Source organism: Oreochromis aureus, linkage group 14 (genome assembly GCF_013358895.1).
Source record: "Oreochromis aureus strain Israel breed Guangdong linkage group 14, ZZ_aureus, whole genome shotgun sequence".
NCBI classification, from domain to species: Eukaryota; Metazoa; Chordata; class Actinopteri; order Cichliformes; family Cichlidae; genus Oreochromis; species Oreochromis aureus.
This window is the reverse complement of record NC_052955.1, coordinates 9,469,018-9,495,412: the sequence shown is the minus strand read 5'-3', so window position 1 is coordinate 9,495,412 and position 26,395 is coordinate 9,469,018. Positions and strand designations below refer to the sequence as shown.

At 41.0% G+C, this 26,395-nt stretch overlaps 1 protein-coding gene across 6 annotated transcripts in view; it reads left to right on the top strand.

Annotated features, from left to right (window-relative positions):
• The window catches only part of nbeab (neurobeachin b), a 205,722-nt gene that overhangs the window by 80,665 nt on the left and 98,662 nt on the right, over positions 1 to 26,395 (top strand). For 3 of the 6 annotated variants that reach the window (XM_039622705.1, XM_039622704.1, XM_039622707.1), the window contains exons 14-34: positions 1,052 to 1,131; positions 1,894 to 1,956; positions 2,333 to 2,430; positions 2,862 to 2,954; positions 5,803 to 5,911; positions 6,013 to 6,094; positions 6,200 to 6,323; positions 6,934 to 7,126; positions 7,281 to 8,270; positions 9,178 to 9,395; positions 9,646 to 9,799; positions 10,154 to 10,162; positions 10,606 to 10,786; positions 11,750 to 11,868; positions 12,468 to 12,575; positions 12,852 to 13,020; positions 14,656 to 15,088; positions 19,100 to 19,257; positions 21,064 to 21,187; positions 21,893 to 22,012; positions 22,790 to 22,917. In XM_039622705.1, coding sequence (XP_039478639.1) covers positions 1,052 to 1,131; positions 1,894 to 1,956; positions 2,333 to 2,430; positions 2,862 to 2,954; positions 5,803 to 5,911; positions 6,013 to 6,094; positions 6,200 to 6,323; positions 6,934 to 7,126; positions 7,281 to 8,270; positions 9,178 to 9,395; positions 9,646 to 9,799; positions 10,154 to 10,162; positions 10,606 to 10,786; positions 11,750 to 11,868; positions 12,468 to 12,575; positions 12,852 to 13,020; positions 14,656 to 15,088; positions 19,100 to 19,257; positions 21,064 to 21,187; positions 21,893 to 22,012; positions 22,790 to 22,917 — 3,753 coding nt within the window. The other 3 variants (XM_039622706.1, XM_039622708.1, XM_039622709.1) reach the window with 3 other exon arrangements.

Here is a 26,395-nt window from a genome sequence, read left to right as displayed (position 1 = left end):
GTATGCACCAGATTTCCTGCCTTTGTGCTACAGTGAGAGTTCTGCTAATCCTAAGGGGATTGGCTTGTATTGTCATAGGCGGTAATGTATGCCACATCCTGTATTTTCTGATGTGTCGGTCTGAATAGCTCTGTATTGTTGTGATCTGCCTGTTGCTGGAGCCCATTAGAGTGTTTGCTCATGAAAACATGTTTTGGTTAATACAGAAGAGCTTATGATAATGAGCAGTGGCTGATTGTGTCAACATTAATTCTTGTGCCAGCCAAATCACTGCAACGGGAGCAGCTCTTTGATACGACGGTTAATCAGTGTTTTTTGTCATTCCTGGCATTCTATTTTATTTACACCTGGTGACAGCACTTAGCTCATCACATGTTGACTAAGTTAGAATGTGAGGCTAACTTCAGAGTGCCAAAGTGACCTTAAGTTGGCAAAGGCATTTTGCGTAGATTTAATGAGATGTTGGCAGGTGTGACGGGCAGGTGTGACAGAGGTGACCTTGGGCTGGCTGCCTGGGTACTGTGTTGTGGCCAAGGCCACGTGGGATACACAGAGTTTGGATGCAGTGGGGATGATGAATACGTTTAAGATGAATACTCCAAATGAGCCCTCCCAGGCTTAAAGCATAAAGCCAGAGTACGTGTTCTGCTCTGATGACAAAGTGGGAGATTGGCTGTATGCCCAACACTAGATTGTTGGTGAAACTTTTCATCCACACACTGAAGGTGAATCCAGTGAATCAATAAAGAACATCATAGACCAAAAACTGTAACAACAAAACATACCCAAAATAAATCTAAAAATAGGCACTCGTGCTTTAATAGGCGCCCCAGCTTTTTCTCAAAAGCCCAGAGGAGCAGAAAATATGACTATAATGAGAGAAATATTTTAAGGTTATTAAAAGACATCAAAAAGGAACTTGCAGATAAGGTACAAAAAAAAATCACCAATAAAATATTAAAAATTGAGACAAGACTGGAAAATAAATGACAGGAAGATGTTTTATTTGGTTCCTGTACCTCCTTTCTCATTTTTATCTCTCCTTTCACAGATGGTCCAAGGCCAACCCAGAAAGAAATAATTTCTCTGCGGGCATTCATGCTTCTCTTCCTCAAGCAACTCATCCTGAAGGTATATCCCACCTGTCTTTGTGCCTCATAGCTCCTCACACGGCTGCACTGAGAAAATATGGAGATCGTTCCTCTGTTATCCTTTAATGTTCTCCTGGCCTGCTCCTTAATAAATTCAGGAAACTAGCTGGGCATGAAAAGTTTAATGGTATCAGTAAAAAGAAAAAAAGACAGTTTTAATAATTATTTCATCATTGCGTGAAGATATATTTGTGAGTTTCAACTTTACAAATTGCTGTTTCTCTTTGCTTCAGCTAGTTTTTCTTTATTGCACACAGGTTTGCTGACTGTTGTTGACAAAATCAGACCCTTCAAGTCACCACTTATTAAAAAAAATAAACAAATTGTGTGAAAATCATTACTAAATTACAGTTACTGCACACATATAAATCATTTGATTAGGCTGTCCAGTTATTTATATAATATAAGTTGGCATGTTGCTGCTTACATCCTATGATATTATTTTTTTCTGCAGTTAATTATCGTGCTCGCGTCCAGGGGCAGGGAAGAAGACATATCAAATTTTAACACCAAGCAAAAATCAAGTTTGGAGTTATCGGTCTGTTCAATACGGTTTTGTTGCAGAAACGAGGTGCATCGATCGTAAACCCGTTCGGAGTACAACAATGAAAATTGACACTGAAGATGCCAAAACTCTTGTGTTTCACCTCAAGCAATTTCAAACGAATTGATGGAAAATCATAAAAGCTCTGAAGCCTTTTTTCAGCCTCTCTAATATTTAATTTTCTTTGCACTCTTTCAGGATCGAGGTGTGAAGGAGGATGAGCTACAGAGCATCCTCAACTACTTGTTAACAATGCATGAGGTACCTCTGAGACTCTCGGCTCCTAGTAAATTAACTCAGTGTGTTATTGTATCACTTTGCTGCTCTAAGCTTCGAGGTCACAGTGCATTTTCATAATTGCTCTTCTAGAAGCGGTTTATTTTTATTTTAACACTTTAACTGCCAAATTAGTTTGCAACTGACGTTGCAATTTCTGATGTGCAAAAACTGGTCCCTGCTCTTGTACTGATTTTTTTTATCTTGTATCAGAGTCTCAGTTGTATTCTGTAATTGCAGTTTGTTTAAATTCTGCCTTTACTGCACTTTTATTAGTCTTAATAAGGAGTCTTTTTGTTTAGAAGAAAAGCTGTGCTCTCTGTTTTTCTAACTCTTTCTTTCTCCACTGGATTGACTGCAGGACGAGAATCTGCATGATGTGCTGCAGCTGGTGGTGGCCCTCATGTCTGAGCATCCAGCCTCTATGATCCCTGCTTTTGACCAGAGAAATGGAATACGGTAAGCCCCTCAGGGAAAGACTCTTTGCTGTTCAGGCACAAAATGAAGAGGTGATTTTGCAAAATAAACCTAAGCACCTAACGCTTGTGCTGATGCTGTGTGCCTGTGTGGTGCATGAATAATTCATATGTTCAATGAGGGAAAAAAATATGCATAGGAAAGTAACAATATTACCATATTGATTTCACTGTATGTGATGATCAAACTTGCCCGATGTGATCCTATAAAATATAAATGCACACAGTGTAGCATTACAAGTGAGTTCTAAGGAAATTGCTTGTGTTTTCCGTAGCAGATTTTGATGCTAATGTAAATTCATTCTGAGAGGAAGCTGTTGTCTGCTAACCGGTGCAGAGCCTTTTTATCATCAGGGCTATACTATGTCAAGACCATGTACTGTCACCAGTTTTCACTGCTTGTTTATATTGCAGGGTAATCTACAAGCTCATGGCCTCCAAGAGTGAAAGCATTCGTGTGCAGTCCCTGAAAGTCCTTGGGTACTTCCTTAAGCATTTGGGCCATAAGTGAGTTAACATAACTTTGTAATTCCACACACTTATGCATTTTATAGTGACTAATCTAAAGCTTAATGAAACTTAATATGTAATGTTGTAATATCTAATATGCAATTTAAAAATTCCCTGAGACTTCTTACCTGATTTAAATTCAATCCTAGTCCCCTTTAGGATGAACTTTCTGTGCACCTCTGGACTGCTTACATTTGAATTGCACCATTTAAGAACTGTTATGGTCACATGCTGTTGATTTAACTTCTTTGTTAAACTGGCCCATTGTTCATATCAAGAGACAAAATCCCCTCTGCGCCAAAGCCTCTATGTCTCACATTATGTAAGGAGCATATCTTTGAGCATACTCATCATCTGAGGTTGTGCATTGAATTCAGCCCAGTTCCACCCCCCAGATTGAGGCTACAGTACCAACCCAAAGTTCCACTCTACCAATCTAATGTGTTTAAAGGCGAGGCGTGCTTTCATGCCATCGTGCAGTGCAGGAGCTCACAGCAAGTTTTTTTGGGGGCTGCATCAGCACAATTTTCACTCTACTTACCAGATTTGCCTCCCTGTGTACTTCAAAACCAAAAACACAATAAAGTTAAAGAGGTGCTGTTTTTACACAGTGGAGGATTTCCACTATGCAAAGCAATTGCCCAAGTAAAGGTGTCCAGAATGATCTAAAAATAGCAGGAGTGCTGGGAGCATTGCAGGTGGATATCTTGGCTTTTTTTTTTCGGTTAGAGTCCTGGAACTTTTTAATCATGCCTCATATAAAATGGTTTTAGTTTTGTTCATGCCCGTGTCCAATTTAAGATTTCATAGGCTGGTAAGATAGAAACAGAAAAATTCTAAATTAGGTTTTGGAGAGAGAGAAGTATCATCTGTTTCTGCAACACAGAAGAGCCAAAACCTCTTGACTTGATGCCAGCTTTGCAAATGTGGGTGCACTTCCTTGTTGAACACCTGAATTCTTGGCGATTTGCCCGTAAACCATTAATTCACTTGAGAAGGGTAGAAGAAGCCCAGGTTACCGTCTCACAGTGTAAAATAAATAATAAAATACTGACTAGGATATCAGCATATGATCAGTATTCTGGACATTAGAGGGGAAAGAGAGTGCCTACGGGTAGAAAGCTTATGGTTTAAAATGCAGGTTGCAGGGAAAGATATGCGGGTGATGAGTTAACAATGGCGGTGCATCAGGTAGTGTTACTGGTGCCTGCTGAATGGAAAGAAATGGCAAGCATAAGCCTCAGGCGCAATTGAAAAGCCTAAATCCTCACGTTGCCCTTTAATAGCTTTCGCAGAAGGTAATGCACAGTGGCAGTTCCCTATAAGCGCTAGTGCAGCTCATAATGGATTAAAAGGGTTTTCTTGAGGTTATGAGTCTTTAATAATAATTTGATTTGTTATGTATATTCATTAGCACGGTGATGGTAGATATTGCTATTCTGTCTGGGTTGATGGGTCAACCTGATAAACAAATAAATTAATTCTACAGGCAGTAGAAGAAAACTGGAAAAAAGAGCACGAGAGAAAGCAAATACAAGATATTTGCACATTTTTCAAGTGCAAGTTTCGCTCAAATCCCAGTTTTTGGTAATAACTTCAACTGCTCACTCCGCAATCATAAAACTAAACATTTAAAAATCCTTGTGAATATGACATGGGAGGTTTATAATGTCAGATCTTAATGTGCTTACAGCTGTATGATTTCCTTATCTCTCTAATAGCAGGGTATTTAATCTTTTTTCACTGAATAGCTCACATCCATCCATCCATCCATCCATTTGCTTCCGCTTATCCTTTTCAGGGTCGCGGGGGGTGCTGGAGCCTATCCCAGCTGTCATAGGGCGAGAGGAGGGGTACGCCCTGGACAGGTCGCCAGTCTGTCGCAGGGCTAACATACAGGGACAGACAACCATTCACGCTCACATTCACTCGCACATTTACACCTAGTGGCAATTTGGATTATCCAATTAACCTATCCCCACAAGCTGCATGTCTTTGGGACGGTGGGAGGAAGCGGAGTACCGGAGAGAACCCACGCAAACACGGGAGAACATGCAAACTCCACACAGAAAGACCCCGGCCTGATGGTGGAATTGAACTCAGGACCTTCTTGCTGTGCGGCAACAGTGCTAACCACCGTGCCACCGTGCTGCCCCTAGCTCACATCCAATTCCCATATTTTAAACAGTGTGCCTAATATTGTCTCAACTGCTAGTTTAAAGTGGCATTGTCTGGATTTACATTCATGAAAGCATTTACAACAAAGCTTGTTCTTCTGCTTTATGGTGATGGTAACTGACTGTAAAGCTCAGCATGCTATGCATCATCACTCTGTCCTTTTCTCCTAAATTTCCATATTTATACAGTTGAGAGAAATGCTGCTCTCCAAAGTGTCCAATTTGCCAGCCTCTATAAAATACAGATTTTGAAATTTATTAGGAAATTTCCAACTTGTCTTTAGTCAGAGTAAAGCAGCTTTAGGTTTGCATTGTGACAGCAGTCCTTATACTGTTTGCCCATGCAGTTTGTCACTGTTGAACCAATTCACCTGTGGTATGCCTCTGTTGCATCTTGGAGCCTTTCCTAGTGACAGGATAACTTCGTTATCTTACACACCTCCAACAAAATTCCCCCAATTTATGACAGCAGGCAGTTCCTGACACTTGTCTCCAGAGCCTGGCTCCCCGTGGGTGAGAACTGGGAAGCAAGCTGACGGCACTCACTGATCCTTTCAGTGGCTTAGGGAGCTCTAAACAAGCCACTTTCCCATTATACCGGTGTGTGTGTGTGTGTGTTTGTGTTTGTGTTTGTGTGTTTGTGTTTGTGTGATTGTGTTTATCTACAGGAGAAAGGTGGAGATCATGCACACACACAGCCTGTTTACTCTCCTGGGAGAGAGGCTCATGCTACACACAAACACTGTGACTGTGACGACCTACAACACTCTTTACGAGGTAACAAAACATTTTCCACTCCAATGTGCTAGCATTACTCCGACATTGGTCTTTATGTACAGTATGTGTGACTGACGTCTTTTCATCGCCCTCTGTGCCAGATTCTGACGGAGCAGGTGTGCACGCAGGTAGTTCACAAACCTCATCCTGAGCCTGACTCTACTGTCAAGATTCAGAACCCAAGTAAGCCTGTTCTCTGTCACAGTCCTTTGCTTTCCAATGTACTTGATTATCTAGCAGCATAGATAATACCTGCACATTTTTGTGTTTGGATGGATGTGATATCAGTGATTCTCAAGGTAGTAGCGACTTTATTGAAGAGCTCTGCCCCCAGCACAGAGCTGATGGAGGTTCGTCGCCTCTTCCTTTCGGATATGATCAAACTGTTCAGCAACAGCCGAGAGAACAGACGGTGAGCAGAATCAAGCCACCTTTGCCCTCCCATGCCATTAATTATCCTGCTGGTTAATGTATCAGCCTATTAAACATTACCTTCTTTAATTAATGCTAAATCATCTTTGGACGTGCATGTGTTCTCCAGCAGATGTTTTCTATGACAGTTTTTGGCACTTGCTCATTTCTTCTTTCTCACTTTTTCACTCAGATTTGTCCTTCTCATATCCGTATGCACACTATCTTAGTGCACATAGCAATTAGCTTACCGACCCTAGGAAACCTCTGGCCTAAATCAAGGACACTAATTAGCCTAAATTAAAAGGTCAAAATGCTGTGGCATGTCAATCTGTTGATCTAAAATAAAGAAAATAGTTCATGTTTTTTGTACTCCGCTCATTTTTTTATATATATTGGCAATAAAATAACAATAAAATCATTATAGAAATGGTCAAAAAAACATGATTTGCTCTTTTGGTAGAAACAAGGATGTAGGAAAGAAGCAGAATATTAATTGGTTTAAATTATTTTATATCACCAGTCCTAATTAGAGATGTAAAACTAAAGGTAAGAGGATTAAATACTTGCCCTACGCAGATTGTATTAGCTGACTGATGTGCCTTTTGCAGGTGTTTGCTTCAGTGTTCCGTTTGGCAGGACTGGATGTTTTCTCTCGGCTACATTAACCCTAAAAGTACTGAAGAGCAGAAAATCACGGAGATGGTGTACAACATCTTTCGCATTCTGCTCTACCATGCAATCAAGTACGAGTGGGGAGGATGGCGCGTGTGGGTGGACACACTCTCCATAGCCCACTCAAAGGTGAGTGCTGTGTTGTACAGCAAAGAAGAAACACTGACCTCTGCCGTCCGTGGAAACATTGCTATTCATTCGGTCTTGTCTCCGCTGTCAGTTCACAGCTGGCTGCATCATAAATGTGTGGCTGATGTTGTCTGTAAAACTGACCTTTTTATAGGTGACATATGAAGCACATAAAGAGTACTTGGCTAAGATGTATGAAGAGTACCAACGTCAGGAGGAGGAGAATATTAAGAAGGGGAAGAAGGGTTTGGTCAGCACCATCTCTGGTCTGTCTGCTCAAGCCTCTGGCATCAAGGGTGTGATCGAGATCAGAGAAATAGATGATAACTCCCAGACACCTGAGAGTGAGACAGAGTATGAGAGTTCAGACTCACGCAATCTGCTGGCTGAAAGTAAAGTGTCTGAAGAGGGTTTCAAAGGAACAGAGGGTTTGGTAGATGGAGTCCGGGTTGAAGTTCATGATCTCCTGGTGGACATCAAGGCTGAGAAGGTGGAGGCTACGGAGGTTAAGCTGGACGATCTGGACCTATCCTCTGAACCTTTGGGAGTATCTGAAAATGGAGCATTGGTGGAGGTGGATTCCCTGTTGGATAATGTTTATTGTGCTGCTGTGGACAAGCTAAACACTAATGTTAACAGTGTGCTGTTGGCAAAAGGCAGCATGGATGACCAAAATGTAGCCCCTCTCATTACCCTAGATGAGGACAGCATCCCTCACAGTAACAGCTTCCTGTTTGGAAAGGTGGCAGGCAGCATGGAGGACAAGCTACTGCATGAACTCAATCCAAATGAACCTTTGGTGCTTCCAAGCCCAGAGCCACCAGTCCACAACAGTGCCAATACTGAACTGAGCCTTTTAGTCCACATGACACGCAGCTCTTTACCCAGTATACTGGAGAAAGATGAATTTGAACTACAAACAGCCCTGGAGGGTATCAGCTCTGTTTCCGGTGCTGAGGCTGACACCTCTTCTAAAAACCCAGAGGTCACTGAGGGGACAGTGGCAGCTGAATCTGAAGGGGACCTCGTGTCTAATAAGACCAGCAGCGGTGTAGATGCGACAACCAACACTTCTGACACAGAAAAATCAGATGATGGCAAAGACAAGGACACGAAGAAGATTCAGACTACAGCCACCACCCAGGTTAGTGTGAAATTAAATCATCTGGTTCCCTCAAGTAAAATAAGATTTAAAAACAAAAAGTTTAAATAGAGGAAATGGTAAAAGTTCACTGACATGACCACCAATTTGAAAGCTTTTATCCAGGAGGGAATTATAACCGATGAATGAAATGATCTTGAATTTTAAAAAAGGAGTTGAAAAAGAGAGGAAAGTAAGAAGTGAGGCTAAGGTCATTGTAGGGAAGCATTAGCCCTTTTGAACAGTTCTATATTAACAGGCCCACAGAGATCATTCTTTTCCCCAACTGCACTTATAATGGATACAGGAAGGCCTGGTGCACACAGGCATCGTCCCTCTGAGACTCGGGAAACTGGGCTGGTGGAATAGTTGGCTGAGCCAACATGAGGGTAGAAATAGACAAAGCATTATTCTGCAGCAATCGCCTGGGATTTATTCATTGCTCCCCTTATGAGCTGTGCTCTTTCTCAGAGGTCAGGATCTTTTGCTTGGACTGGGTCACTATGATGGAGGGCTTGTGGGGAACAGAGTTTATTTTTAAATCCTTTTCTGCTGTTGCATAATTGCTCATGTTGAATTTATCACCATTGCTTTTTAAACAGGGCTTTTGCAGCACCTTGCTGACTCATTCATCTTAAAGCGGTTTCGTGGTTCCACTGGGCTGCTTTTTGTTTTGGGTTTTTTTTTTTCTGTACCTGCAGGCGTTAAGAGGTTATTTGAGGACTCGGTATAACCTGGCAATTTATCATTTGCAAGTAATAGTATGACAGTAGGGTTATATCTGATTTTGGGCGAGCTATTGATCAGATAAGTACACTTAGATAATGTGCTTCAGTATCTCATGAATCTCACTGACTGTATATGTGATTCCAGATTAATTTGTTTAAGTAATTAACTGGTCTTCAATCAGAGTCTGCATGGCCGCCTGATCACCCAAATGGAAAGGGACATACATGTGGATCTTGGCTTCAGGGGGACGCCCATGACCGAGGAACAACGACGTCAGTTCAGCCCTGGCCCACGCACTACAATGTTCCGCATCCCAGAGTTCAAATGGTCAGCCATGCACCAGAGACTGCTCACTGACCTGCTGTTTGCACTGGAGAGTGACGTCCATGTCTGGAGGAGGTGTGTGAAGTGATTTATGTGCACATGAGAGCCAGTAACAGGGAGGGTGCGCATAGTGCACCTAGTGAAACTTACCCTTACTACCCCTTTACCAGAACTAACACAAAGTTTGATTACTATTTTAGGGATATTAGATTCTTATTCATCTGATTTTTTTGTTTCTTTGCTTACAGCACAGTAAATTGTCCTGTGTTTTATAGAAGCGAGTAACACATGCTTGCGTTTTTTTTCCTCCTACCTCTCTTTGCAGTCACTCGACTAAATCGGTCATGGACTTTGTTAATAGCAATGAGAACATCATTTTTGTCCACAACACCATCCATCTCATCTCGCAAATGGTTGACAACATCATTATCGCCTGTGGAGGGATTTTGCCCCTTCTCTCAGCAGCTACGTCTCCTTCAGTAAGTAAACTGACTTTAGTGAAGGGGAATAATGACATCTAGTGGTAGTTTATTATAACTGCTCCGTCTATGGTCTAACAATTCAGTTTGTACCTGTGGGGGATAAAAAGAATACTTGTTTGTGTTTATTGATTGGGGCTTTGTTTGTTCAGCTTCATCCTGCTATAATTAATGCTTGAGACATTATTTTGGCACAGTTTCTTATGCTTGTAATTAATTTCCCTGTGTGCCTTTCTTGTTTACTTTGATCTTTCTAGTACAATTATAAGATTTAATTTGCAGTCTTGAATTGAAATTGATTTTGATTTTATTTTTTTCCCCTCTCTTTCTTTTTTTCCATTTGTGCCTGTGTAGAGTACCAAGGTTAGTACTTCTATCGCTACTTTATTTGCTCTCTGTGAATTTCGCACTATAGTTATAAAAGAATCTGTCGTTGATTCGATCTGAATAGATCTGAATAGATATGTACTGCCCACTTCTGCTGTGTGCATGTGTGTGTGAGTGTGAGTGTGTGTGTGTGTGTGTCATTTACTTAAACTCAGATCCAATGCTCCACCAGTTTTTGTTTTTAATTCTAGCTCTACTTTCTTAGACACCCTATTTAGACCACTTATAAAATATGATGTTTCCTATTTTCTGGCCTAAATTTCTCTGTGGAAAATTCAGCCACATTCTATACTGTATTAATAGATGTGACATGCCTACCTTTTCACATTTTTTGCACGTTTCCTTTAAATAATCACATTTTAACCACAGCTGGTGGTGAGAATGTGCATATATCATGTCTCCCTTGTTGCTTCTTCAAGACTGATTTAGAGAACATCGAGGCAACACAGGGCATGTCCTCAGAGACCGCCATCTCTTTCCTGTCCCGTCTCATGGTCATGGTGGATGTCTTGGTGTTTTCAAGCTCCCTCAACTTCAGTGAGATCGAGGCTGAAAAGAACATGTCCTCAGGCGGCCTGATGCGTCAGTGCCTCAGACTTGGTAAGATGGTGATCATATGTTTGTGGCCAGAGATGTGACTGAGTAAAAGTCAGTGCAGTGAGGTAGCAATTAAATTAACATATCTTTATGTAGTGATTGTATACTGAAAGGTGAATGAGGTGGAAAATGCCATGACGGTAGTCTCTTCACATATTCTGATAAATCCTCTAATCCATGAAAATCATAAAAAGCTAATTAATTTAGGAATGGTTTGCTAATTGTATACTAGATTGGAGAATGTTCAGGCTTTTGCTGCAGTTTCTATCGGTGAAAAATGAGTCACAATTTTTTGGGATTCAGAGCAAGCAGAGAGAGTCATTTGCAGTTTGATCAGGTTCTCTTTGCAAATGCTAGCCTTTTGTGTCTGTCATTAGTGTCTCATAGGACTCTGTGAGGTGCTCTCTGCCCATGTGCCTGTTTGCATGTGACATTTCATATAATAGAGATCAGATGAATTATATTTAAATAAAAAGGCAATAACAGCCTAAATTCAGAGTCACTAAAATGTGGACAGCTGTAAGATTCAGAGTTCAGATGTTTTGGATGAAGTATTTGAAACACAAAGTGAGTCAAAATCTGTCTGTATCTGTTTGTTCCTGTGGGTTTGTGTGTTGGTGAGCCTGTGTTTGCTTGATTGTTGACTCACAAGTTGTGCTCTGGGGGATAGAAAATAGCCTTCAGACTACACAGTGTCCTTGGTGCAAACATACAATTTGTCATCACAGGCTTCAGTGTGAAATCAGTCTGCCTGCTGATTTTACTCCTGCTATCTTTCCTGACAGCCTGGAACAAATAGTCATCAGAGATAACTGATTCGTTTCAAGGAGTTTGTGCCTTTTATTAACATTTAATTTCCACTTAACTCTCAAATAAGCCTATTTATCTACTCTTTGTGTGTGTGTGTGTGTGTGTGTGTGTGTGTGTGTGTGTGTGTGTGTGTGTGTGTGTGGTTTTTGTGCGCAGTGTGTTGTGTGGCTGTTAGAAACTGTCTGGAGTGCAGGCAGAGACCCAGGGAAAGGGGAAATACGTCTTCCATTCTCAACAACAAGACTCAGGAAATCCTGCATAACGCTACCAGCAAGGTAGGATGTGATGCCACATATGATCTGTCTCAAGTGTCCAAAATATTGCAGCAGCTAGTCTGATGACTTAGCTGCTAGAAATTAAAGTCTCCTGTTCTGTTTGCTGCTCCTTGTTTACAAATCCAAATGAATTATATAAAAGCTAAATTGAGATCAAAGTTGAAAAAATGTTTTTTGTAGGGAAAGTAAGCAAGAGTTTGATGCTGTACTGCTGATCTTTAATTCACTAAAATAAAATACAGATCAAATTTTCTTTGTTCATTATTGATAAAAAAAAATTGCAGCCCGTGGGGTGTGAACTGTTTTCCAGCTTTTGAAGTGATTCATGCCAAAAAAGCATGACAACCACCACTGTAAGAACACTTTGACCAGTGCTCATAATGTGACATGCGTAGAGGGACAAACAGTTCTTTGTATCATCTGAATATCCAGTGATGCTAAATCTGACTTTGAACCCACCATATCAGCAGATTTATTTAAGCTCTATGATCTTTATCTTTTTTCTAATCCCTAAAATAATCTGACAGAAAAAAAATACATAAAGGTGAGCTTTGATGAAACAGAGTAGCATGTCACGTCCTGTCGTCTCTCTGCTTTAGACAGCCATAGAGACTCTCCCTAGTAACCTGTCTCCCATCAAGGACCCCGATCGCCTTCTGCAGGATGTGGATATCAATCGACTCCGTGCTGTGGTGTTTCGTGATGTGGTGAGTCCAGACATGTGTTTGTCACAAAGGTGAAGTAGTGAGTGTGAAAAGAGGATTCCACCCCTGCAGGTTAGCAGGGGTGGAATCCACAACATACTGCAATCAACATGCATGTAAAGCAAATTTAGAAATATGTTGAGAATATTTAGCTTACTCGCTGTGACTTTCATGCTTTGTATGTAAGATACTGTGAGAAGCGTTTAAGACAGCAGCAGTGGATTGTGTCAAAATGCATATTCCAAATACAAAGTGGCATTGTGTGATACTTCTTTACAGGATGACAGTAAGCAAGCCCAGTTCCTGGCTTTAGCTGTGGTATACTTCATCTCTGTCCTCATGGTTTCCAAATACCGTGACATCCTGGAGCCCCAACGTGAGACCGTCAGGATAAGCAGCCAGTCAGGCCGCAGCATGCGTCAGGAGATCAACTCACCAACCAGCACAGGTGTGGACTGCTATGCCAGGCCTTTCTCTGATTAAACTTGTTTTTCTGCTCAGCTAATCTCAGTTTGAAGTGACTGTCTGATATACACAAATGTTAAGTGTCTTTGGTCCTTCTAGTGCCAGTCTATGAGCGCTCATTCAGTAAAATAACAGGGATATCCTGCTGCACTCCACTGACTCACCTATGATTTATTCATGAGCTCTGCTAATTGCACCGCAGCAAATTAAATGTGGAAGCAAGAACACTGGTGCTGGAGATGGTGGTTATGAACTTGAATAGGTATCAGCGTTCTCTTTGAAATGAAAGGAAGTACATGCCTCAAGTCATAAATCATACATTAAGTCACATGAAAGGAAATCAGTGGCTGGCTACAAAGGCTGAGCACAATGTCTGCTGCAGTGCCAACTTACTATTATGAAATGCACGAGTGAGTACACTTTATCAGCTTTAATTCACACAAAAGGTAAAGGGAATAAAAGAAACGGGAAGAGGAGAGAGGCCAAAGGAAACATGTAAGTTTAACACACTGAATAAAGAAAGTGAAGATGAGCAGCAAGAAGTTAAAAGATGAGAAAACGGCCGCATGCTGGCCAACTACGCTGGGTTTTTGGGGCACTGGAGCCAGGCTTGCTATTTTCAGCCCCATCTGTCAGTCCCCATTAGGCAAGCAATCCACCAGAGGAGAATGGGATCATAGAGGTTGCTGGGAGGAGAGAGGCACACTGCCGCCTTCATAAATTTCACCAGAAAATGGGGGAATTTTCCAGACGGCATGTGGCAGACGATTGTCTGATGGACCAGGAAGCCAGTAGACTTGCTGGCTAAATCAAGCCCTGTTGACCTCGTTAGGGGGCATGTGATGAATATTAATATGGCCACCCTTGCATCTAGGTTGCCACTGGGTCAGGATGAGCTAGTGAGAGTGAGCGAGGCACCTCTGCATTTTCAGGAAAAATGAAAAAAGACTCGATCCATACATAGACCCTAATTTTAATGACTAAGTTCCCCATCTATGTAGAGATGCACAGTGCAGTGGGGGTTTTTTTAATTCCCAGAATACTAGCTCAAACTATTAAATAGACATGACTTTAGGCTGAAGAAAGCTGAAGAAAAGGATTCATGCTTATTACCATGGAGGGGGGAAAAACATTATCTCACCAGAGAATCAGAACTTGTGGGTAAGAAACTGTCCTGGCATGTGGCTCTTTCTACACATGCTAAATTTACTATTTGGGGACGATTGTAAACTAAGCCATGGAATTTATTTGTCCTCACAAATACTGGTATCATATTTACTCAGCTTCTTAAAAACCATTAAAAATACCAATTTCTTCTATCTCAAGAAATTCTATCTTAATTTTATTTTGGCACCTGTCAGACTACTGACTGTGTTTTTAAAATGCGTGATATATGGTGCCCTATTTAGTGTAGAGATTGACACAGTTTGAATAATTAACTTGTTTATCCAGTAAACATTACATACCACACATTAGACCGTACTTATTTCTGACTCAGTCAATCATAAATGAAAAAAATTATGACTAGACTTATCATTTATAATGAATGTACTATGTTTATGTTGGTAACGCTAGTCTCAGCCTCTTTAACTTTCAGTTTTCTGTGCATATTTTACAGAAACTGCTCCAACTTTTGAATGCAGTAAAGACCATCTTGTGCCATCAGAAGATTTCCACACGGAAAGCTTTCTTCCCCACACAGACTCTGGGATCGGAGAGGAGCAGGTAGCCAGCGTCCTTAATGGGTCTGACGTGGACCACAGCGTTGGAGGGACAAGTGCCGTGAATGACCTCATATCTACACTCTCCTCAGAGGTGAACAAGTCCCAGGAGAGCTTGTCTGAATCCTCCAGTGTGGAGGTGCTGAAACTGACCTCCTCTGTCACCAGCATCAGTCAGCCCAACAAGGGCATCAATGTCAAAGAGATTTTGAAGAGTCTGGTAGCAGCTCCAGTGGAGGGCATGGAGGCTGGGGTGGAACCTTTATCTTATCCAGACCCTGCTGCCAAGGCCCAGGCCATGCTGCCCATGCAGTTTCACTCCTTTGACAGGTGAGGAAGTGAATCATTTCTATGATGGTGCTTCAGTTTTTCTCTGCCAGCTAAATCTAACACCCACCCCACCCCCCCCCCCAAACAGCGCCAAGATATTATTGCAAATAATCCCTCCTTTTTCTTTTCTGCACAAAAATCAATGAACACTCTTTATTGAGTTTCAGATTTGTCAAGGTGAACATTTGTTTTGCATTTTTTAAATGAAAGTCACAGTATCATTGGTTTGTCATTACATCACTGGATGAAGCATGACATTAGAACTTCATGTCGACTGCGATGGATTACAAAAGGGTTTGATTTTCATACTTTTAAGAAATAATAGGAAAGAAAAGATCTTTCCTAAAAAAATAAATTTTTTGAGTTGAATCATTGGTGGAATTCTGTCAGTATGTTTGGGTGTGTGCAGCATCTTGAGCGGCTGCAGAACAGTGATGTAAATCCTCAGGGTTTACCTTAGTCATTCAGTTTATCACTAATGGTTTCTAAGTAGCTTGGAAGCTTGGAGCACATCTTTTTTTTTTCATTTCAGGCCACTTGTATTGTATTCTTTCAACAAAGCAAAGGATTCCTATGTTTAAAAACAGTATCTGAGGCATGGTGGGTCTGCTGCAGTTTATTTAAATTCCTGGATTAGATAAAACCACACAGTAATCTTTTTGGATTTGTGTGTTTACAAACCTGCTTCTACAGGGATTTCAAGCATCAGTTCCTCCGAACTCTGTTTCCTGTGGCCGATAAAGTTTTGAAATAATCATTTTTCATAAAGTAATTTAAGTTTGTTTGGCACAAACCAAAACTAACCCTTTCCTCTGGAAACCACTTAGTTGGTCAGAGTTTTTCACGTTCAGACCTCAGAGAGAAAGCAGAGGACCCACCGAGTCAGGAGCAACAATGGGGGCCTCCCTTCTCCTTAATGCATGCTGTTGCTGAGCTGGGTTGAGGTGAGCCTGATGAATAGGGGAAAAGATGAAGGGGTATGTGGAAACTGGACAGCTTAGAGGGTGGGGGTCTCCTGGGCGTTGATGACAGATTGAACAGAAGTGGCCACGCACCACACCGCAGCCAGCCATCGTCCTCACCGCTCACATCCTTAATGGAAAGTGGCAGCCTGAAATGAGTCGCCGCGGCAAAGAGTATTATTTTTGAAATGCTTTTACACAAAGGCTGCTGACCACATTTACAACTTTGTCTCATGCTTTTCATGTCACTCCCTCTCCAGCCTCTATTTGCTGTGTCTAATTGTTTGCCACCTGCCAGCGAAATGAACTGCCAGCCGTGGACGGACCTTTCATTTGTCTGTCAGGATGAAAATAGATTGGGAGAGACAACATCAAAAAGAAGGAGGGAAAAATGGCTGAAAGTGGAGTGCACAGGGGCAGTTGTCACAAAGGCCCCTCTGCTAGACACTTTCACAGAGGAGGGGTTTAAAGTCCTCGAAACCCGTATTTAAATTGATGAAAATAAAATCAAATCTTTACTTTTCCCATTTGCTGAAAGTCTCCAGATTTCAGATATTATTGGTCCTCTCTCTACATATTTGATTGTTCATGTGAAGAAGAGCAGCGATAACTGTTTTTAAATTAAATTTGCATGTGTAATTTTACCACAGCACATTTGCGCTGCTTTACTCCTTGTATTTCTGAATAAAGCGCTATTAGATTAGATTCCTACTCTAGATCTACAAAGGAGACATTTCTTTGGTCATACTTTACATTGCAGTCATCCCTCACAGCCGCAGACCTCATTAATATTCATTTCAAGATTAATCCTTGCTTTATTCTCTGCAACTCAATTAAGACAATCCTATTAATAAAATATGCACTAGATAATCTATACATGATTCATGAGCACTCGGCTAATGAATTATTCATCGTAAGAGTTTCATGTTTTCTCAACATACTGTAGATCTAATGTAATGCCCGCGCCATGCCAAAGCATGGGCAGGCCCCTGCAGGAACATATGAGGAAGGGGTGAATGTGGCAAAACAAGAGGACATTCACAAAAAGCCCCTGCAATCAAAACATGAAATCTGTCAATGATGTTTCACTGAGAACTATGAAGATCTGCTAAATAAATGATACTTGTCATCAGTGTTCTCCAGAGCACAGCTGTATCCCAGGAGATATTAATATTTCAGGAGGCTTTCAAGCTTTTCCTGGCGCTCTCTCATTCTCTGTTATTCTGTGTGTAAGTTTCAACTGCTTTTTTATTTCACCATTATTTTTGTTATTGTATGCTTGCTAGGTGGTTGTGACCAGGGCTGCACTTTCTGCTTAATGTGCAATTAAATCAGCTTTTTGAATATTCTCTCTCCGTCAAGAAAAAGTAGAGAGGTATTTTTTTGTGAAATTAAACATCGTACCTTTTCATATTTTGAGCAGAATCAGTAAAAACGTATATAAAATAAATTACCCAGCAGCCTGAAACGCATCCAAGCCAAACTGTGTTTCCCAGGGCATGTTTTACATGATCTATGACTGTAGATACAAAACAGCAACAACCGTCTGTGTTGTTTTTGTGGAGGAGGGATTTCTGGGGATTTGGTTCAGATGACAACAGGCTTAGCTCGTGACAGAGCAAAGGCCTGGCCTGTGTCACAGAGAGTAACTGCAGGAGATTGGACGAGACATTATCTGGCACCTTCACAAACCCAAAGGCCAACTGCAGACCCGATAAGGACAAGCTTTCCTTCTCTTCTCTGTCAGGGAGCTCTTGCAGAGCCAAGTTCACTGGATCATCTTTAATCCTTGGCCAGTCAGATTGCATGTGAACTGAGGAGTCTGGTGGTTTAATGGTGTGCCTGTGCTTTTTCTTTTGTCATTACACAAGGTCACAAGTGTCATTTCCATCCCAAGCAACATGCTTTATTTCATAAGTTAATAAACAATGTCCCTTTCATCATAATACCATGTTCTGTTTTGTGCAGTAGCTTATATGAAAAAGCCACCCGTAATTTTCGACTTCCGTATGTGCATATTTATTTGTGATTTCAGCTTTTTTTTTTTTTTTTTTTTTTTGAGTTTTTGGTTTCATTGCTTGCATTTTTATTTTCTATTGTGTTCCTATCTATCTAGGAACACAAAGGAAAACCAGTAGTAATTGCCATAATATGCCTACACTCTTCATATAGTTTCTGACTGTGAAGCAGATTCTGTTCTGTTGCTCTGGATAGAGTAAACGCCAAGTAGAGAATTCCCAAATCTGCTTCTGGAAAGTCTTTTGTTCGACTTGGGGATGTTTTCAGGCCAGGCTGCAGCAGGGGACCACTGGAGGCAAGAGCAGATGTAAGGGAATGTAGTAGCTCGCTGGCTGGTTCTCATGTTTATTTACTTAAGCCTCATGTGTACATGTGTGTCCATGTTTGCCTTGCATGCATTACGTTGAAAGATGGAGTTACAGGGCAGGATGTTTACCCTTCAAATGCCCTGACTAATGTGTCCGCATGCTCGTAATGGCAGGCCCTGAAAGGAGTAAGAGATGCAGATATTTTCCCCCTTAAAACATGAATGACTTTGGTACCAGGTTTGCTCATGCTAATTGCTTTGTGCTATCATCTAATTTAATTTATTTAAAAAAAAATCATTTTTTTATTCCTGTAAGATTTAAACTTGCCTCTTGCTTCATCTACATTTTTTTGTAGATGGTTTTGTTCCTTTAGTTTCTTTCTTTCTTTCTTTCCTTTTTCTTAACTGTTACTGTGTTACTTTTTTTTTTTACTTTGTTTATTAAAACAAATGCCTCTCTCTTTTTGTTAAGCAGAATGTCAAATATAAAAGACCTAATTCTAGATCCAAACATATTTAAAATGCCATTCAATCAAGAATATAAATCAATTATGTTAGCAATTTTTTTATAATGTACAGTTTGAATCTCATACACCTGCAGCAATTACAACACCCTGTAGCTGTTCTCTGTTTTTTAATAATGTCATTTTATTTTGGTTTTAATGCATCATTTTTGGTGCATATATAAATAAGACACATTCTGTGTGTGTGTGTTTGATGTAGGAGTGTGGTGGTGCCTGTGAAGAAAACCTCCCCTGGCAGCCTAGCAGTTAACACCCTGGGAAGCAGCAGCAGCACCTCTCCAGGCTTGACAACTGGCAGCACCCCCAACATCTTTGCTGCTACCTCTGCGACCCCCAAAAGCATGATAAACACTACGGGTATGCTACAAACAAGGTTACTGGAGTACAACCACGTTGTTAAAATCCTACACTCAGTCCTAGTAGCCTTACTAGGATTTACATAATACTGCTTCAGAGTAAGTTGCAATTACTTGTAATCTTACTGACCTCTCCTGAATTTTCGTTAAATGATGCTATTCTAGGAACAGAACAAAGTGTTTTTACTCTGTACGATCATGTGATCCTGGATGTCCTTGCAGGTGGTTGTTGCTATCACTAGATGGCACTCTTTACCTTTTTTGACTCCCCAAAGCAGCCCTGTGCTTCTGAGAGTGAAAATGGCTGTTGTTTAGCCACCAGGATTAGTCTAGACACCACCCTAATTTTAATCTGCTTGAACTGCACAGCAAAACAAATACATTTTTCATGACAAAGGTGAATTTGCATACCCTGACTTTTTATGGCACATGGCTTCTGATCTGATTGACTACATGGCCTCTCCCCCTTTGCTGTCACATTGCTTCTCCCGAGGCTGTGCTGCATTGAGCAGGATTCACCTCAGGGCCAGTGTACTGTGGCTTTTGAAATACCCCACTTAACACCAAAAACAATTAGGATTTCAAACACCTTTTAGTGTGCTCTATTATTATTAATAACAATAATAATAATGGTAATACAAATCACTCTCCTCTCTGAGGCCTTGTGAAGGAATTTGAGAAATGTACCCAAGTGAAAGTGTGTTTTCAGCTAAATCCACAGGCTCTCACCCAGACCACATGATATCATTCTCACTGGTTTTGACCTCTCAAAAGGACAGTCAGAATGATTTTATATTTGGGACTATGCTGCCAAGAAGCTCTGACTCAGTTTTCACCTTTAAATTACAGTTGTCACAATATCCAAATTTATTGGCTTGTTTAAAAAAAAAAAATGCTGATATTGGTTCGATATGTTGGTTGATTCTTCATCTTTGTCATTTTACTAAACAAAACAGTTCCATGTGTCCCTGCTGGCACAAGTTTGAACCAGCTGAGTTGCACTTGGATTTAGTTAAAGTGCATAATTTGTTCTACTTGGTTGAAATTTGGGCTGACGTCTACTGTCAGGGGCCAGATTGTGGCTGCTTTTTATAACCTCCCATCCTTCCTTCATTTTCTCTCAGTCATTTCAATCTGTGTGCCATTAAATACATTTACAACCACTGGATGTAACATTAATGGAATTTCCCTGAAGATAGACAATAGTTTTAAATACGACATTGCTTCTCTTTCTTCCACAAATCTTGTGGAAGTATTAAATGCTTTGAATTTACCACATTTTACTCTCTATTTTTAGTTACCTAAATATTCCTGCTTGGTACTTGACAGGATTAGTAAAAACACAATAAGACATAACATTGTGTTTTCTTGTGTTCACTTAGTGGAAGGGGTCACTAAAAATCAATGCAAAATTGTTTGGTGATCACCTTAATCATGAGATGAAATTTTATATCCTGATTCAAAGTGGTGTTCTTCCACTGTGACAATACCTGCATTCAAAGGGCATTAGGGGCCCACTGAATGGTTTGATCAGTGCAAAAATTATGCGAGCCATGTGTGATGGCTTTCACACTTACCATATTTTGACCCAGTTGAACACATATGGCAGAATGTGCACCAATGAGTTACACACCACCACTATCATCAAAAGCAACTGCCATAGCGAGCTCTTGCAGCACTTAGAGGCTTAACATCATAATAAGATGCCTAATGGACGTCTTTCCTTTAATTTGTCAGCCATCTGTATAAATCTGAAATTATTTTTGCCCTGCATTAATGTCGTGTGCTTCTGTTATTCCTCCCGCAGGAGCCACTGACGCAGCTGCTTCTACCTCCTCTTCCTCCAGTTTTGTCAATGGAGCCACGAGTAAGAATCTGCCGGCCGTGCAGACGGTGGCCCCCATGCCTGAGGACACAGTAGAAAACATGAGGTACAACACGGTTCTTCCCTTCTGCCGAACTCATTTAGTCAAACTGTGTCACTTGTGTATAAAATCTACCTGAAAGCAGATTTTTCTACATTGTGTTTCTTTCCTTAAAGTTTTCCTCAAAGTGCTAAATCAAGATTTTCTGTAGTTTTCTGTATGTTTTAAAATATATATCTATCAAAAACCCCTAAAAAAGTGGTTTTATGTTAACACTGTGGCAAAGTTTGACCTAATTTATGTGCATGTGTATTACCCTGAGTACAGCTGGCTGTGACCTTGACTCATCTTCTCCCGTCGCTCTAATAGTTTGTGACAGACGTCCTTAGATCTACTCTCCCACCGACTGCTGAGAACCCAGGTCTTTCTCCAGGGTCTCGCTCTCCTCTCTTGCTCTGCCTCAGTGTTTTCTGCCACAGGAATAGAGATTCAGTTGCCATGGCAGCAGTAACCGACATCACTTAGCGTAACTGTGAAGTCAATGATAGTACTATCTCGCCACAGACCCTACTGATGCCTGTGTTATATTTTAGATCACATCCGAGCTGAATAGACTGCTTCGGTCTACTGAAATCAACAAATAAATCTGATTATAACCATAGTTCATGTTCTTTATTATAATATAATGACTTCATGATCCCAACTTCTAAGTCCCAAAGCAACATGAAGGAAGGATTGCCTGTGGTTTCTTTTTTTTTCTCTCTATTTCAGTGCCTTTTGTGAAGTAGACCAGAATCCACTACGTCAGAAGCTGACACCTCCTGAGCTCAAACCCTTTAGCTCCCTGACAGGATTAAAGACAGCCTCCAGAGGTGCAGGACAGTGTCTTAGGCAAGGACATCTATGCTAGCTACCTAGACTTCCTGCATCCTGCACTTTACGCTAGTGTGTCATCTCTCTGAATATGTTTTCCCAGGTTTCTTGAAGCGGGTTTACACTACACACAGTCCCTCTTCTCTTTCTGTTTTTCTGTATTCTGCAGCTTTCTGTCCATCTTAGCTGGGAAAACAAGCTTCAGCTTTCCTCGTGTTGTCCTTTTTTATCTGTGTGTGTGTGTACACATAGGAGATATACTGTATCTCTGCCTGTACACTGTCTCAGTTTGTATGGCTGCATGACTCCAGCTCACAGTTTTTCCGAGGTTCTTAGATAATGTCAGCCAGAGGCATGGAGTGATTGTCTAAAAGATTTGGAACTTCCTCTGCAGTGAACAACTGTGATCTCAAGTGCAACCCTGGTAACATATCACAACAAAGAATGCAAACAGCTAGTGAGATGTGAGTTCACATGGCTCTTAATAACATTAAATCTTCACTCACTGACATCTCTGGTGATAGCAGCCACAATCTCATTGATATCTGGCTTAGTTTGCATCCTCTGAAATGTGCTGGTTACCTCTTGCACCCACCAGTCTGACTCTGACAGTCTGACTACACACTAACTGCTGTTAGCTGTGCACACTGGGTGAACTGTGGGGCTCTCACTGCTCCTTTTTTATTGCTCCTTGATAGTGTAGCAAAAAGAATGACCTCTTTCAAGTTTTCTTTTTGAAATTCAGGTGTCTAATTTCTTTTTCTAACTTCTCCTTTGATGTGCTCTCTTCGACAGCATTACTACAAAGCTAGAAAGGGCCTTGGAGAAAGTCGCACCCCTGCTGAGAGAGATCTTTGTGGACTTTGCGCCTTTTCTATCTCGCACCCTGCTGGGCAGCCACGGACAAGAGTTGCTCATAGAAGGTACAGATGTTGTAGGGTGCGTTTTATTCTTGGTGCGCTGTTAACATTTTTGTCCCAGTCACCCCACCGGCTGCCAAGCTGATGGATGCAGTAGACATTGACAGGAGAGTTGCGATATTGCACACAAGCTGGGGGTCTGATTTAATTTGTTTTCCCTTTCATTCATCTTGTGGCGTGTGTGTGTTTGTTTTCTTCATGATTCTTTTCTCAAATTCTTTCCACATATTGTTCCTAGATGTTTTTTAAGCATCAGCGTTTCACTGTCACAACCAATCTCATTTTGAACTGAATGTTGGTAGCCTTTGCCACCTCATTGCATTATTTTTAGCGCCAAAATAAGATCATATTTCCAACTTACCCATTTGCATTGTACTAGAAAGGATTTTTAAATCTTTTTTCTTTTCTTTTGGTCAAAAGTTGTTTATTTCAGAGTAAAGAGTTTGCATAAGCTTTAACCTTTTCGGGCACAGTAAAATCTTTATGCATGCACATTTTATTTCCAATGAAGTATAGGTGCTTAAATGTTTCTGTACTACCGGAATCATTTTTGTTGCTATTGAAATGTACTCTTGAATATTTTGACCGAGACTTGCCTCTGTGCAGCCATGAGGTTTAATGGCATTAATGATTTTATTTTAAAATGGTATTACAGCAGTCACTTTACAAATAGAGCTGCACTGACTGGTTTGGTTGTGCATAGTGTTTGCAGAAGCATGAGATCTCTTTGCTGCACTCCACTCTGGTCTCTAGCCTTATTTCCTGGTGGCTGCATGAAGCTTTCCAGTCCCTTCTTCAAGCCTCAGGTTGGCAGCCTCTCACAGTGCTACTTGTGCCTAACCTCAGGGCTCTATGCCTACATGTGTGCGCACTACCACTCTATTCCCCAGGCTTGTTTTGGCTTGTATTCACAAGAAAACAGGGCCACCGCAGTCAGCACGCGCATGAGTGAGACTGTGTGTGTTTGCAGATGTTTGTCTGTTTGTGTGTAGCGCAAAACATACGCGGGTGGTCTCCACTCTCTCGACTTGCACTCAAAATGCTTTCTCTGAATCCGGATTGCAAAAGTCTTTTCTTTCGCTGGTAACCTAACCGACACTGGTGGAAAAGGTCTTTGCAGAGAATGACGGGATGCTGCCAGAACGCACTCCTGTGACTGTATTAAAGCCCTGCTAGAGAAATACTTAGACCCACGTTTACTGACCACCATTGTCCACTTTTCTCCAGGGGCATACTTTATTCATTAACTGTTTACACAACCAGTTAATTTAAAAAAAAATGGAATTCCAATATTTTAATGTTTTGAATAATATTGCATTTAGTTAGAGGTTGTTGTTTTTTTTTTTTTTTTGCAGTGTTGGATCTAAAGTGTTATGGATCTTTTTATTAGCATCTGTTAGTGGCATCCAATTTAAGCTTTTAAAATTAATCAGCTTTGACATGTTTAATGATAAGCAGGGTCTTATTTATTTGATATAACTAGCCTTGTCAAAAGGAATGGTGAAATGATGCATTAAGTACTTTTCTGCACTCATGAAAAGGACATTTGAGGTATTACGGACTCCTTTTTAAAAATGTTTCCATTCCAGCCAGTTAAGTTCCACAAACAGGCATGGTTTCCTCCAAGTCAGCCGTATATCATACATATATACATAAGTAAATAGAAATGTGAGTATGCTATGCACATGTGGCTTGGTCTACTCACTCAGTGTCAGGAGAAAGGAATGAAAAATCAGGTAGCAAAGCCTTGACAAGTGTGAATGTGTCTGTTACCCTTTCACTCAAAGTCTGTCAGCAGACTGACCAAGCTGACAAACCAGAGCTGATCTCAGGCTGCAGACTGTAACCCCACAAACAAGGTCATAGATAGACAGCTTGGGCCTCAGCACTCTAGACATGTTTAACCCTGTCTGGGTCTGTGAAATGTGAACCCTGACAGGGATTAGAGCAGGTTTACCAGTCAAAACACTGCAAATACACAGAATCAACACTTGCTCTTGGACACCTATATGATATGGAAGTTTATCAAGCCACTTCAGCCCGTCTTAGTTTCAGTCTGTTCATGACTGAGCTGATTTCGCTCTTCCTTCGTCTCTTTTCGTCATCTACTTTTCTTCCCGACCCTTCCCAGGCCCACAGTTGAAATACTGTGCTGCAGTGCAAAGGCGCTCCATTTACCAGTAATTACCAGTCATCCATCACTCCTTAGATTGCCCGGGGTCAAGCCCTCCTGTGCCCCGTGTGCCCCTTTGCCTCACTCTATTCCTTCACCCCCTTTGCAGACATGTGGTCACTGCAGCAATTATGTTGTGTGCACCCTGAGCTTTACACTTGGAGTTGTTGGGTAAGAGCTGTACGCGAACACTGCCGCTGTTGTGATGCCTGCCGCCTGCTCCTTGCTGTCCCCTGAGTGGCCCAGCTTGCCGGCACATCACCCCACAATGCCACATTCACCCATGCCTTAACCCTGCCCTGTTTACAGGAAAGGACTGGCAGGCCATGTTTAAATAGAATGCATTTAGTTTGTCTACCAGCACAAGGCCAGGGTCAGTTGGCCACCTGACTACTGTGTCAGTTCGGACTGACTTATGGCTTAGCGTGTCACTGCTATAACAAGAGGTCAACTGTGGCACTCTGTGTACAAGAGAAGGGTCACATCCTCTTAGAGTATTTACAATATGTTCCCTTGGACAGTCTCTGCTCATGAATAGAACTCAATGGAGAATCAGTGACCAAAAGATCCGTCCGTCCAGGGTTTGAATATTTTGCATTCTGTGTTACATTATACCGTTTAATCACACAAGTAAAACTATTTCCGCTGAATTTTGTCTAGTTGACCTTTAAAGGGGACCATTTATGCTCATTACCGGCTCAAAGTTTCCACCCTTGTACCATTCAAAGTTCAAAATAATCCATATTAATCTCAGTACTTTCAGGTCTTTTTGTAGCCCCTCTGTTCATTCTTTTATTAAAATAATCCGTTTTAGCTCCTCTACCTTTGCTGACATGGAGGGTGGCAGTGAACTTTTTTCTCATTGGCTGTTTCATGCAAACAGAATCTTCGAGCCAGAGCTGTGTGGCTGAGATGATTATATTAGGGATAACTACTGCACTGACATCACACAGAGCCAAGATAATAAAAAAAAAACAGCAAAAAAAAAAAACTCTGCCTGAAGCAGAACATTTAGAGCAGACTGAGGCCTGAGCTTTTATCTCACAGGTATTACTCGCACATGTCTAATATGAGCATCCAACTCATATGCTATATATATTACATAAAATAATAAAAAATAAATAGAAAATAATAGTAATAAGTAAAAAGCCATGAAAGGAAACTTCATTTTCCTCGGTTATCATGATATTGTTAATTACAATCAAATTCAAATTTAAAAAACATATTAATGTTTTATGTTTACAGATCATAGTTTACAAATTCACAAGTGCATTAATATTATCTGTATATTTCATTGTTATCAATCAA